The sequence below is a fragment of the Protopterus annectens genome, chromosome 2.part1 (assembly GCF_019279795.1).
Source record: "Protopterus annectens isolate FY-2018-M chromosome 2.part1, PAN1.0, whole genome shotgun sequence".
Lineage (NCBI taxonomy): Eukaryota > Metazoa > Chordata > Ceratodontiformes > Protopteridae > Protopterus > Protopterus annectens.
Window position 1 is genome coordinate 1,542,385,546 of NC_056729.1, and position 15,825 is coordinate 1,542,401,370.

Below are 15,825 nucleotides of genomic sequence, written 5' to 3' on the forward strand. Positions count from 1 at the left end.
GCTCTCGAGCTTTTAGAGTGGCCGAGTCGGAGCCGAGGATCGGCTCCGAACCCATCCAGCAAGAAAGAAGGCGAGAAGAAGACAACTAACATGGAACATTATGGTAGGTACATAACTTCTAATTTTCCTTACTGCCCCAACTGTATACAAATACATTACTGCGAATGTAGAAAATGTGATTGTAAATATGCAGACATATTTTACCTCTCCCTTCTTTACTAAACAGGTGATGCATGGTCCTCAGGTCTTGAGGACAAGAATGTCTTGCCTCCAGCTAATCAGAGAGTGGAATCAGGCAGTGCAACTTTTAAAGACATACAGCTTGCAATTCCTCCTGCAAACTACCGTCCTTTTATGCATTCAGATGACATGGAAAAGGTGAGCTAGAATTTGGTTAATATGACTGATTGCACTGAACTGGGCATATGACGTCCTCCAACAGGAGGTAGTTCCTGTTTATTCTTTTGTACCCACATAGATGTTATGTCCCTGTCTCTGCCCTCCCATGTAATTTTCTACCTTAAATTAGTGTTTTTTTAAATGTTGAAGCCACATATGGTATTTTCGTGGGGCATGTGGGTAGCCTAAGGAAGTCTGACAATATGAGCTACGTTAAAAAAAGCTAACTTAACTATGTGGGTTATATCCTGCATGGATAAAACAGCAGGCCAGCCTCCAAAGCTTCAGGACAACTTCCATAAATCTAAAATATCTGGCTGCTCGAGCTAACATGACTAAAAGACAAGTTTGGGTGCGAAGACCTTCAGACTTTTTCTGCCACTGAAGAGTATGCTCCTCTGAGGCTTTTGAGGATGGACAGTCAGCTTGTGCTCTGCCTTTGGTGGGAATATAAGTTCCTTTTGAGGTGAAAAAAAATTTGCATTCTTTATTTTTGTTTGTGGTGTGGAATGTCACACTACTAGCAACCTAAATGCATCTTGCATTACAGAGCATTTTCTGAAAAATAAACATAAAAAGCATAAGATAAACATAGGCAAATATTTTGTGAACAATAAAAAGCCATCACAACTGTATAAATATTAATGTTATCAGTAAGAAATATTCTTTACAGTGATAATAGTCAATACATTCATAGTCTTTTTATAAATACTATGATATATTATAATGCATACAAACCCCAAATTATATTTTTGCCAAACTTTCAAAAAAGGTTTCTATCATAACTTTCAAAACACATATTAAAAAACCCCTCAAAAACTCCGGACAGCTATAAAGTCAATCCTTCACCCAGTAAAATGTACTACACCAATCTCAAACATCCACAACATTTCCGATAGCATAGCTACCATTTTTAACAAACATTTTACCGAATCTATGACTACCCTTTCCAAGCAGCAAACCCCTACTCCTGATACCAAACCAGCCAAGTCTACAACCAGCAATGCCCCGGTCTCTTTCTCCCCATTTTATGATAGACATTTTTTTATCCTGTGAACTTCATACTTTCACAATAAGTCAGAACAAACCTTAATATATGAACAATGTATATACAGCCACTATAAAAAACTACTCCAAGAACTAAAACCTACTACACTTGCCATAGATAACTTACCCAGTGAATACCTCAAAATTGCAACTAAATTTATAGCCTTCCCAGTATCAATCCTTATAAATAGAGCCATTCTCAAAAACAAGGTCCCTCAACTGTGGAAAATGTCCCATGTAATCCTACTTCATAAAGGGTGATCTTTCACAGAATTGACAAACTATCGGGCAATTGTTATTCTTTCACCTCTCTCTAAGCTAATTGAAAGGTATATTCATCTCTAGGTCATGAAATTCTTACTAACAAATAACCTTCTCTCAGTCAACATAGGTTTTGTCCATCACATAGTACCACTACAACTCTCTTATCCTTCACTAATACCATAAACCATCACGGGAATAACAAAAACTTTGTATCTGCCATCTTTCTAGACCTATCAAAAGCTTTTGATATGATTTCCAATTCCAAACTAATAGATGCACTAACTGAACTATCCTTCTCACCATCTACCACAGCTTGGTTTCATAACAATTTATGTGGCAGTCAACAATCTGTTCTGTGACAAAGCGACCTATCTTCACGCCTTCCTTTATCCATTGGTGTCCTCCAAGGATCTGTCTTAGGGCCTCTCTTTTTCTCCCTCTTCAGTAATAACCTACACGCAGCTACTGCACATGGTTGTATAATACAGTATGCAGATGATTCAACACTTGTCTGTGCTGCCACTTCTCTATCAGCTCTTCATTCTCAAACACAGGAATCTTTCACTTCTGTTGAAACATGGTTAGTCAATGCCCATCTAATCCTGAACCCAAACAAAACTAAATTATTACTCTTCCAACCTAACAAGACATCTATCCCATGCCCACCATTTAACGTAATAGCCAAGACAATACTGTCATCCCCCCAACAACTCATACAAAGCTTCTTGGAGTGGAAATAGACAATAACCTAAAATTTGACTTACATGTCTCCCTAACAATAAAAAAGTCCATAAAAAACTTGGAAGTCTATACAGGCACAAAAGGTTCCTGACCAAAATGGCAAAAATTACATTAGCACAAACCCATCTGCTCTCCACTTTACTATATGCCTCTCCAATTTTAAATAATCTTAGGAAAACTGACTTATCTAAACTAGAAGTATGTCATAATAAAATTGTTAAGTTTGCATCTGACTGCCCAAATAGAACACATCATTGTACAGCATTAAGGATACTAGACTGGCTTGAGCTTCCCAACATTATTCTTTACAACCAACTCTCTCATTTGTAACTCAACCAACCAGAACCCCTGCACTCAAAATCTCATCCTTCCTTACAGTTCCAGCAGACCACTTTGCTCTGACAATAAGAACTTACTTACCATCCCCAAGGCAAACAACACTGCAGGAGAATCTTTATTTTCCAGCTATATATCTCGTTTATTTAACTCCCTTCCTAGCTCCATTCTATCAAGCTCATCGACTAACCACTTTCAGCAAACACTTAAAGCTTATCTAAAAAATAAGTGGCTATGTTCCTGTACTAACCCCTCATGAATGCTCTGACACATCACAGTATACCCAACCACATCCAACTTCTTCCCCAGTGTTTAATCCTTTCCAACCTGTCTTAACCTTATATCTTAACATGTCATATTTTGCAAATAGTATTAGCCATGTTCAAAGCATAGATTTTGTTGTCAAGATGTAACAAATTTGTATTTTCTTATGTATACTGCATTTTGTTTACTTTATACTTTATTGATTATTGTAATGTGTGCATTAAAATTTACTATTACTCATGGAGCTTTTCTCCCCGGGCCTCTGCTGAAAAAAAGACATGTGTCCAGTCGGACTTTCCCAGTAAACAAGTGTTCAATAAAATAAAAAAATAAATACTAGGTTATCAATCTGTAGACTATTACAAGCATAGACAAAATCAAACCATGTACCTTGTGTTTGTGAGGTAAAGACCTTAACTATTGTGCCAGTCCCATATCCATAGAAATGCTTTATCTGCAGTTTCTTCTTGAGAGGAAAGTTTGCTTTAAATAATTGAATGTCTTCTATTGTTCTGGTCATCACTCATTGCACTACTCATTGCTTGCAGTATATGTATGACTCTGCTGATACTTTTTCAAGGGCTATGGCCACTGGTACTGTTTTAAGGAGATTTGCATGTCTGCATTCTCAGAATCTCTCACATGATGTTAAAAGTGATATTTTAAATTCTCCTTTGGACAGAGATTTATTTTTTTGGCCCGTCTGCTGCAGAAGTGATCAAAATGTGTGATGAAAGGGGTGCTGATACAGGGAATCTCTAAGATTCTTCATCCTTTGTTTTTCAAATTTTCTAAGGGATTCAGTAACTCCGTATCCAAACTGGTATGAAACAGACTAAACAATCTCAACAAAATATAGCTAAACAGATGTCTAAGAAGAAGAAATGAAAAGAAGGATCCAAGAAGAATTCTGGAAACTCCTCAATCCAAGGACAGTCCAAACGACAGAATGACTATTTAAGAGACTTTGTTCTCCCTTCTACACTGACTGTCCCTTTTTTATTCCAGAAAATCTGAATCTCCATTTTTTGTTTGGTACCAGATAGTTTTAGACAAATGGATTCTAACGATCATTCATCAAGCTTACAGATGGCAGAGGGAGGAAATTCCTCCTTTTTTTGTGGGGGGGGGGGCTTATTTTCACATCCCTATTTATCCAAACCATGCGTTTCTTAAGGTATTGTGTATTTGGATCACATTATCAGTTCTCTGCTTTACGCTTTAGGCTATTCACTGCACCACGAGTGTTCACAAAGTGTAAAGCTCCATCTCTAGCACATTGCAGGCTACAGGGTATCCATTTTTCCATATTTAGAAGACTTGCTTATCTTTGTAGAATCTTTTTCACAGTGTCAGGAAGCACTTTCTTGGATGTGAAATCTCTTACACAAAATGGGATTCCAAGAGAACATTCCAGAGTCCTTCTTGACTCCTCCTCACAGGATTGAATTTCTGAGATGTCAACCAATCACTACAGTTAAAATATCTTTTCTTCTACAGGAAATATAGATTTATATCTAGATCTATTTGTAGGGTTTTACACTCAGTTTGGTCACTGTGAGAGAATTCCTCATGATTTTGGGTCTCATGGTTTCTATGATTCCCATGATACCTCTAGTAAGACTCTACATGAGAAATAGACAGTGGTATATAAAGTCCTCTTGGTCCTAGCACCAACATTACTTGTCTTTTCAGATCTGCACTTTGTTAAAAAGGTAATCACTTGGTGGAGACAACAGATTTCCCAAAATTCTGATCTCACTTTCTTCCTCTCTGTTCCAAAGCACTCAGTAACCACAGATGGTTTGGACTTTGTTGGGCAGTGTGTGTGGGGACACCAAGTGCAGATGTAAGCACATACATTTGAAAAGCATTCAACTCTCTGAATCATCTTTGGTCCTTGGGATGTCTTCCAGTTGTTACAGACAATACCACAGGCATGTGGTACATCAACAAACATGGTCCGACCCCCTCTGCACACTAGTCATGTTTGCTTAGGATATAGCTTCACAGCACATTCTCATTTTACAGGTATCTTACATTCCAGCAGAGAAAAATTGTGTGGCAAATAAGCTGAGCAGGTCAAGAGCAGACCTTCATGACTGGAAACTAAAATCAGGGGTCTTCCAAGATTTGATCCCTCTGGGTGGAGTTCCTCAAGTAGACCTCTTTGTCTCCTTGCATAATCAGCTGGCAGGATTCTGCTCCAGGGCTCTATGCAAGAAGGCTTGGAAGACAGATTCTTTTCCTTGGACAAGAATGTTCCTGTATGCCTTTCCACTAATATCCAGGGTACTTTTGAAGATTCAGAAAGTATCTTTGCAGATCATTGTGGTGACTTCTTTCTGGCCTAGGCAACCATGGTTATCCTTTCTTTTGGAAGTGGCCAGGGGCAATTATCACAAGTTTCTGCTCAGACTGGATCTACTCACACTAGATCAGTGGTGTTTGATACACCCCAGCATCAGTCAACTTCATTTGACTGCCTGGATTATAGGGGCTTAATTTCCTTTAGGCACCTGTCTACTGTGGACATGCAACAGGTACTAATGAAGGCAAGAAAGTCTGCCACTAGAAAATCATATATTAGGTTCATAGGTTAATACGTGTTTACTAGGCTAATGACCACAAGGGCCTTTTTAAGTCTGGCCATACATCCCAAATCTCTAACAAGTTCTGGGACCCTTGATAAGTGTAAACAAGGGCTTGGAAGGTAAAACATTTACAAGCAGGGTCCTGGGAAATGAACCATCAGAGACATAGATGCCAAACCAGAGATTAATTTCCTGTTCCCCATCCAGTTGTCCAGGTTACACTTGAATTGATTTAGGGAGGTACTCTGCTTCACATGAATGGAAAGCCTGTTCCAGAAAAGGGGTATTCTCTGGGATGAAAACCTGTCTCTTTATCATGTCCTATTTATATCAGAGGCATGGTTTAAGACTTTATAAAGGGTCATAATGCCTACCCTGACCTGGCCAAGTTATCCGACACAGCATCCCGCTCAGGTATTGTTGACAAACTTAAGACGTTAGATACAAACCCTTATGTGACCCAGTAGATACAGCTGCATTACAGACAGGACCCAGAAGTTAGAAATGGGGAGTCCATCTCAACAAAAAGGCCAGTCACAAGTGGGGTCCCTCTGGGATTAGTCCTGGGACTGCTTCTTGTTGGCATTTACTTCTCTGATGTCAAGGCCAATGTCAGTGTCCTCTGGTTGAGTAAATTTGCAGAATATTGCAAATTAGGAGCTGTCATTTTATCACCCACTGAAGCAAATGTTCTCCAAGAAGGGCTGACACAGACAAACAACTGGTGTCAGAGCCATGGACTACAACTAAATGCCAAGAAATGCATACTAGTATCATTTGGGAAGTCATCCATCCCTGATAACTATCATACTGACAATACAACCCTTAGAGTTGACCCAGTAGTCAGGGACATTAGGACACACTTTGACAGTAATCTAGCCTTTGACTATCGCTTGTCTGCAGTAACAACTGGAAGACATCCCAAGGACCAAAGATGATTCAGAGAGTTGAATGCCTTTCAAATTTATGTGCTTACATCTGCAGACAAGCAATAGTCAAAGGCAGAGTCTTAAGTTTGTCAACAATACCTGAGTGGGATGCTGTGTCAGATAACTTGGCCAGGTCAGGGTAGGCATTATGACCCATTTTGCTATCCATTGCTTTGGTGACCTTCTCAAAGAAGTCCACGACGTTGAATAGGCATGACTGGTCCTTCATAAAACAAAAATAGGTTGGGCCCAGTGTCTGGAGGTTTCCTGTGTAATTATTGATCAATTCCATGATAATTTTGTCTATGGCTTTTCATATGAGACTATTCAGACTTATGGGTCTGTAGTTACCAGGGTCTGTAGATGGTCCACCTTTGTGCAGAGGAATAACTGCTGCTGTTCTCCATTCAGGAGACATGATGCCTGATTGGAGGCTACAGGTAATAGCAATTACAAACGGCCTGATAGGTCATGTTTCATGCTATTTAGAAAGCATCCTGGGATATTGTTTGGGCCCACTGATGCAGTGTTCTTGGCCTTAGAGAAAGCATTAATGACCTGTTCCCTTGTGATAGCAGGGGGAGTTATATTTGATGGTATTTCCTGAAAGAAGACTGGGAAGAGAGGGTAGAATTGGACTTGAATTTGTCAGCTAGTAGGTCTGCTATATATTCTGACTTAGTATAGGTGGATCCATTTACAATGAGCTCTGCACACAATTGTGTATTGCCTTTGAGGTTACGGACATAGATAAAGAATGCCTTGTGGCTATCCTTGGCCTGGGAAGCCAAATGCACCTCAAGTTTGGCTTTGATTGACTTTATTTTCCATTTGAGTTTTTTTGTTTAGTTTGATGAGCGTGTGTTTATCCTGCTGGGAGCTGCATCTCCTAATTTTCTACCCTGATTTTCCTCCTTATTTTATACACCCTATTGAATTTATGATTCCACCAGGATGGCTCGTTTTTTTGAGTTAGCTCTGTACTTCTTCATGGCGGGTACAGCTTCATCTATTCAGCTATTAACATTCTTGTATAGGGTTTCTGTGAACAGTTCTGTTAAGGCAGCAGTGTTCTTAGTATTTATGGGGACTTGACATTTTGCTAGGGTATCACTTAATAGTAGGAAGTTGACCTTAGAGCAGTTCCTGAATATTCCAGGGTTAGCTGGGGTTTCAGGTTTTATTTAACTTCAAAGGAGACAATTTGAGGGTCTGACCTTATCAGAGAAGACATTATATTAAGGAGTGTGCAGCACTTTCCCATATTAGTGAGGACCAGATCCAGTATGGTCGCACCCTTTGTTGATGCATTGACAATCTGGTCTAGGTAGTATGCATCTAAAAAATCCAGAAATCTTAGTTCCTGTAAGTTTGTGTCATATATAATTCCCTGTTAATAGTGGGGTAATTACAGTTGCCCATGAATATGGTATTAGGTGGATGTTGAGTGTTTATGATATGTTTAAATACATGTTGTGGGATTCCTGGGTCACTGAGGTGGGCCTATAGCTTGAAAGGAAGTGGTATTGCATTTTGCCTGTGGTAATTTGAATTTGGAGAAGTTCGAGTCCATTGTCCTATTAGCAGATGGAAAATGTTTCCTAGTTGTTGCAAACAGCATAATCAACACCCATCAATGGCTAGTTGTTCTCTGTTTTTGCAATATTTGTGTGAGTTACTATCCTATGGCCTTTCTTACTTCTTTATCAAGGTTCATTTTTTGGCCATTTCAGCATGTCTGCCCATGGACCCCCCCCCCCCCTTTCAGTGCATTCTTATGTCAAAATTTCTTAAGGGGTCTGCAAGAAAACTGGTTGTCCCCACCATGCAATCTTAATTTTGTGTTAGAGAAGCTAACACTTGCACCATTTGAACAAGATAACCTGGCTGACTTGAGGTTCTTAATATAGAAAACAGTTTTATTGATTGTTCTGACCTCTACAAGAAGTCTATCTAAGTTGCAAGCTCTTATGGTGAATCAACCCTATATCACATTCCACAGGGAAGAGGTTTCCTTCAGAACTAACCCTTTCTTTTTGCCTAAATTGACATCTAAGTTTACTTTAAACCAAACTATCCATCTCACTGTTTTCGTTCCTGAACCTGGAAATGATGCAGAAAGGATACTCCATATCTTCGATGTCCTCAGTCAACTCTGGTACTATTTTGACAGAACTAAATATTTTAGATCTTTGGATTAATTGTTCATTTCTTGTGAAGATAAAAAGAAGTCACAACCTGAGTTAAAACAGACTATTTTCAAATCTTTGTCTAAGGCTATCACCTTTTACTCATTGCACAAAGGCAGGGTCAAGACCCACTTTACCAGGACCTTGGCTTCATCTATGGCTTTTGGAATGTGGTTGGATTCTAGAAGATTCAAGAAGCTGGAACTTGTTCCTCTCTACATACTTTTGCAAAGCATTATAAGCTTGATTTCTTCTCTAGATCTAGGTCAGGCCTTGCAGTGACCATTCTCCTGGGGCTCCTGGACTCTTCTCCTTCCACCTCCCAAATGTAAGCTATGATATTCTACCAATAAGGTATGGCTACTGCAGCAGTGATCAATACGATGAACATAGTATAGCTGTGTAAGTAAATGTGCCATAACAGTAGATGTTTGGATGATTCCTGCTGCAATTTCCACTCCCTCTCTCCATCACCCTTGTGTTTTTGTCTGTTGTTAATGCCAGAGTATGGACATTTATTTTTTTTTGTTGTTTCTAGCATTGCCCTTTCAGGGTAAGCCTCCTTCTCTCTGTTGTTTTGAAAGCTGTGAAGGGCTTGGATCCTTGTCTTTTAGTCAGCTAAGCTCGAGCTGCCAGAAAGTTAGGGCACATGGAAGATGCCCTGAAGCTTTGGAAGCTGTCCGGCAGTTATATCCTTGGCATGATATAACACATATACCTAAGGCTACTGCAGAAGTTAACATTCAAACATCTACTGTTATGGTATGTTTAGATTCACAACTGTACTTTTTTGAGGATGGTCTGCTTCTTTAATGTGTGGTATGTGTTTTTTTTTTATGGAGGTCCAAAGTATAGTTTTGTACATATTGCTTCACTTGTAAGTACATGGCATTACCAGACTAGCTAGTAATCCTTGTTAAAAAATAATGTGTTCATTGTTTTACTGGTGCAGGATTAACTTTGCTTGAATGATTAGGGTTTACTCTGTAGTGCTGGTTAGGTCAGGAAGCCCCCCCCCCTTACTAATGGTATTCATGATTATGAATCACTTTGTTTAGCTGTCAGTCCTGTCCATCCTGTCCGTTTGTGTTTCTACCTGTCTGTCTGCCTAACCAAGTAAAAACAGTGCTAGGCTATGTGGGAATTATCGGTGTGTCTCAGTTGTCTTTTTATGTCCATTCATCTGTTTATCTAGCTAATACTTCATTATATGTGTAAATTAAAAAAATAAAATTGCACTGGACCTTATAGGTTCATAGGTAGGTACTAGGCTATCTGCCCAAAGGCATTTATAAGCCTAGCCAGAATGTGTTGGCTTTCGTCACCCCCTTAGATTAGTTCCCTGTGCCTCTGTCCAGCAGAGCCACTGAAGTGATCCCGGTGGTAAACTTTCTGTTTCCCATCCACTCGTCAAGGTTTCTCTTGAAGAGTGTTAGTGAGGAGCTCTGCCTAATATAGATTGGAATCTTGTTCCAAAGCATGGGAAGTCTCTGGGACAGGAATCTGTCCCTCCAGCACGTCCTATTTATTGTTGTGGTGAGGTTTAGATCCCTAGAGCATGTGGCTCAAGGGGATATGGTTTTCTTTAAGTGGAGCATGTCCATCAATTCTGGGTTGGACATGGCCTTGTATGTCAGGCAGAGATCACCTCTGAGTAGGCGGCATGCAACCGAGTACAGCTGGAGTTTCTTCAGTCGAGCTGCATAGGGCATCTGTTTGAGGCCAGTGATCCTCTTGGTGAGGTACTTCTGTGGTCTTTCCAGCTGTTGCAGGTGTCTTGTAAAGTACATCCCAAATGGGGCGTTGTACTCTGTGATGGGTCTGACGACACAAGGGGTACAATGACCTCTTTTGATCTGGATGCGAATCCTTTTGTGATTAGGTGGGCCACATAGAAGGATTTTTTAACCACTTTGGCAATGTGATTATCAAAGGCGAGATTGCTATCTGCTTGGGTCCTCAGATCCCTTATTACGCCTTCCATACTTAGGGGACTACCACCTATGTGGTAGTTTGTGGGTACTTTGTTTTTTCCAAAGGGAATGACTATGCACTTTTTGGCATTTAGCTTGAGGCCATGATTTTAACACCAGGTATCTGTCTCAGTGAGACCCTTTTGGAGGATGTCTGTGTCAGCCGGAGAGTCAACTATAGACCCTAGTTTGCTGTCGTCTGTGAACTTGGTCAGCCATAGTCCTCCTGTGCTTGGCTGTACCTCTGAGACGTATATGCCAAACAGGTGGGGTCCTAGGACTGAGCCCTGGGGAAACGCCACTTGTAACCAGTTTAGAGTTGGAGTGAGCTCCTGCAACTCTCACCATGTGGGTTCTGTCTGTGAGCCAATTGGCAACCCATCTTGTGACACAGGGGTTTATGTTCAGGCTGGTGAGCTTGTCTATAATACCAGAATGGGGAATGGTGTCAAAGGCTTTTGCCAGGTCTAGGTAAGTTGTGTGTACCACCTTTCCCTCATCTATAGCCTTGGTAACTGTCTCAGAGAAGTCCACCAGGTTTAAGAGACATGATCTGCCCTTAACAAAGCCGAACTGGGTAGGGTCCAGTGTTTGGAGGTTCCCAATGTCTCTATTAATGAATTCCATGATGATGCGCTCCATAGCCTTGCAGACCAAGCTAGTCAGGCTTATAGGGCAATAGTTCCCAGGGTCTGTTGTGGCTCCACCTTTGTGAAGCAGAATAACCGTTGCTGTGCACCACTCTATGGGTACATAGCTTGTGGAGAGGCTGAGTTTGAACAGTGTGTTTAGGTGAGGGGTTATTTTGTCTTTGAGCTTGTGTAGGACACAGCCTGGGACACCGTCCGGTCCCATTGATGCTGTGTTTTTGGCATTTGAGAGGGCTGTTTTAACCTGAGTGTCTGTGATTTCAGGGGCTCTACACTCTTCTGGTATGGCTTTGGGCCCTTTTGGGGGTGAGAGGGGGTGAAGTTTGCACTGAACCTGTCTGCCAGGATGTTGGCAATATCGGTCGGTTCAGTTTATTTTGTGCCATTCTGCACTAACTCCGAGCAGATCTGAGCATTGCCACTTAGATTCCTGACATAGCTAAAAAATGCCTTGTGGTTATCTTTGGAGTCCTTGGCAATTTTTCTTTTGAAGCTAGCCTTGGATGATTTTATGAGGGATCATAGTTTCTTGCTGATACTGATCAGGGATATCTTTCCTTTTTGGGATTTTGCTCTTTTCTGTATTAGTTTCCTCCTTCTTTTGTATAGCTTGTTTATGGCAGGGGTCCACCAGACTGGTTTCCTTTTCTTGGAGGAGTGAGTCTTGGATTTGCTTGGGATAGCATGATCCATGTACTCTTGTAGTTGCCCGTAGAATGCATTAGTAAAGGATTTTGCTGCTTGGACAGCGTTATCCTTTAGCATGGGGGCTTTGAAAATTTCTACCTCGGTCTTAACTAACGTGAAGTTTGCTTTAGAAAAGTTTTTCACAGTGGTTTCCTTGACCAGGGGTGGGGGTGGAATGTGGATATCCAGAGTGATTTGTTTATGGTCAGATCTAACCAGCGAGGGGGTGACCTCAGTTGTGGAACACCAGTCGTCCATTTTGTTGATGACCAGGTCCAATATGTTGCCACCTCTGGTGGGAGTGTTGATCAGTTGATCCAGGGTATTTGAGTTTATACATTCTAGGAAATGTCAAGTAAGGGAGTTAGTACTTGAGTAGTTCTCCCAGTTAATGTTTGGGTAATTGAAATCACCCAATATTAGGGTGTTTGGTAGGACCTTTATGTTTCCAAGTGTTTCCAGAAACGCAGAATGGGAATCCTGGGACATGGTGGGTGATCTGTAGCAAGCTACAATTTGAATTGCAGTTTTACCCATTGTTAGTTGCACATGGATGATCTCTGAAGCATCGTGCTGTGCCACTAACCTGGAGGTGTGGATATCCTTAATGAATATGGATACGTCCTTGCCTTTAGTATTTCGGTCCGGGTTCTGTGGCCGAAATGTATGTTATTAGTTGTAGCCTGGTAGCGCTGGAGTGCTCTCTGGAGCCTTAAACCAGGTTTCTGTTACTGCACATATATCGATTTTCTCTATACTGAGGAGTGCCTCGAGTGCATGCATTTTGAGCTTTAGACTTCTGGCACTGAGTAGCATTACCCTCATTTTTTTGTTACTTGTGCTATTTACGGTGGTGGGTTTGTCTTTTGAGCCTTGCCTAAAAAAGGCACTATGGGGTGGCAAGAGCCTTGGCCAGTATTCGAAAGCCTAAGGGTGACAGGTGCAAGCCGTCTCTAGCAAAGCAGTGTGGCTTTTCAAGCATGTCATCCCAGGCGGACAGACACTGGATCGCCTTTGAATGACACCAGAAACTTAACCAATTGTTGAAATTGATATTTTTTTCTTTATACCATGGTATCATTCTTGGTGGGGGCAGGATGCTACTCAGGGTCAGGGTCATACCGGCCTGGGCTACATGATCAGAGAGCTCTTCCATGTCTCTTTCCATGTAGTCCAGGGAGGTATGGCTCAGGTCATTCACACCAACATGGACAATGACAGAGTCATATTTGTACTTGTTCTGGAGTGACCTGAGTGCTTGTCCTATGTGGCGGATCCTGGCACCTGACAGGCAGCTAACAGTAACCTTCCCCTTGTTCAGCCTAGTGAGTGGGACATCAGTGTGCCTGACTATAGAGTAACCTGTTACTAGTGTGTTGGGTATATTATTTTGCCTTAAGGGCTGTGATTATGTGGCACACTGGTTTTGTGAAGTGTGTTTCATGGTTTGCATTGGGTGCGGAGGTTGCTTTGGTGTCTGCTTTGGAGGTCTCTGTTGCTTCTGCAGATTTTTATTTAGAGCCTCCGAGTATGTTTTCATGTATTTATGTGTGTTTTTGTTGGTGCTGGTTTAATGGGTTTATGTGAGACTGGTGGTGTGATGCAAGTATTTCCCTTCTCCTCTTGACTGTCTGATCCAGTCTTGGGTTGAGAGAGCTTAGCCTCAAGTTTGGCTGTATAATTGCATCTCTCGCATGTATTAGGTTTTTGGTGGTAGGAGGAGAGGGTTGTCTGTGTACATGAGGCAGTTGTAACATTGCCTCAAAATGCCCAGATTCACAGTTGGACTGGAGAGTACACCTGAAACTGCCCTTTGGACATGCCTGGATAGGTACAGTGAACTGTTTTATTGATTGGCTGGTAAGGTCGAATAGAGAGCCTTGTCCTTCTGTACAGTATAAGGGCGTCTAGTGCTAGGGTTTATAAGTGCTTGCTATGAGTTTTGAGCAAGTGCCGGGCTAAGAAATGAATGGTTTGAGTGCTTAAGTTGAAAGTTTGTCTAGTTCCAAGGGAAAAATTGAAGAGGAGACTGTGGAGCCGGGAATAGTTATACCCTAGCTAACCGGTGCTGCTTGGTCAGACCGGGCAAATCCGTTTTTTATTGCAGGGAAATCAAATAGATAGAAATTAGCCCAAAATGGCCAATAAACTACTAATTTCTGGGCTGATACTACTCCACCAGGGACCGATAGGCTGCTCAAAGCTCCCCTCTCTCACAGGTGAACAGAGAAGCTTCCTTCTATCCAAGTAAGGTATGGGCAAATGCAGAGACTTGTAACACAGCCCTGAATTCAGCACTAACCTGAAAACTGGACTATACTAGCTTAGAAAGGCGGGAAACAAGTATATATTTTTTTTCCAGAAAATAAAGCAGATACAATAAAAAAAACACTTTAAATGCACAGAAAAGGATAATTATTGTTATATATCTCAGATAAGAGTTGTAATCAATGCCCCTAGTAATAAAGTAAGAAGAAACACAAATACAGTAAAAGCAGATGAATAAAGCTCATATATATATATATATATATATATATATGTATAAAACAAAAGGAAACGAACAAACTGATTTAAACAAGTTACCCAATTAACCAGAAAAAACTCAAAACTGAGCCCTGTTCCTGCAGTCTTCAATCAGACAAGTTCTAACTGCACACTCCTGCCACTAGGGTGCAGGGGAACCTTCTCCAAGAAAGAAACAGTTCAAATAAGCAGACACAATAAGCTGTGACCAGAAATTCCCAGCTCAGAAGGGCAGAATCCAGCCGCTTCTCCCACAAGAGTGCAGACCACAAACCTTCTTAATGTAGAATAACTGACCTGAAGCCCAAGTGCTTAAACCAGAACTAATACACTTTTAGAATAACAGACACTGAGCCTTCAATCAGCAATTCCCACCTTATAAGGATGTAAGCTACCTGTCCTGCCACAACAGTGCAGACCACAAACCTTCTTAATGTAAAACATCTGATATGAAGCCCAAGTGCTTAAACCAAAAGACTTAGAATAACAGTTACAATTTAATCAGGCTACTACCAAACAGTAATAAATGCAGCAGAATAAATAAAACTGAGTACTTTTAAGAAGAGGCAAAAGCAAAATAAAGCAGGAGGAAACACAAATACAGTAAAGCAGATGAATAAAGTGCAATTTTTTTTTTGTTAGTAAAGTGCAAGGAGAGAGAGGAAGGAAAAACCTAAGTGGGTTGGCCTTCTGAAATCTTCTCTCTGTATTAAGTAGAGTGAACACTAGACTCAGAATATGATTTCACTGTACTCAGTTAAGTGAGCAAATGAGATGGACTGAGGAGGAGTGTTCAAATACAGACATACAGGAGGACCGGGCAATTACATAGTCACGAACACTAACACCAAGACAATAAGAAAACCGTATTGAGATGGAGACCAATGAACAGACAACTTTTGCCTTTTCAGGTGATGATGTCAGTGCAGTTCTGGACCTGATCTGCCCTTATGTGAGATTCATTATTCATCATTATAGCATTGTTATTAGTAATATTTCCTTATCTCATGTTCACCATTTTCATTTATTTGCTGCTGTTCTTTCAGGAGAGTAGTTTGGGTTGCAATCATTACATATTGGCTTACACTGACCTTCGCAGTAGTGACTGCAGCATTCTCTACCTGTTGTTTCCTTGAGTATACCACTTCATTTTGTTTTAATTATTGTTTGTTGACTAGATTAATCCCTTTAGGCTAGTGACATCTTTACAGGGGAAACACAGGGTGGTA

The 15,825-nt window shown here is 40.9% G+C and overlaps 1 protein-coding gene across 1 annotated transcript in view; it reads left to right on the forward strand.

The window, feature by feature from the left end:
• Positions 1–15,825, forward strand: part of MORN1 (MORN repeat containing 1) — a 3,597,386-nt gene that overhangs the window by 2,673,454 nt on the left and 908,107 nt on the right. Inside the window, exon 12 of the mRNA XM_044063000.1 lies at positions 227–378. Coding sequence (XP_043918935.1) covers positions 227–378 — 152 coding nt within the window. The remainder of the gene's footprint in view (positions 1–226; positions 379–15,825) is intronic.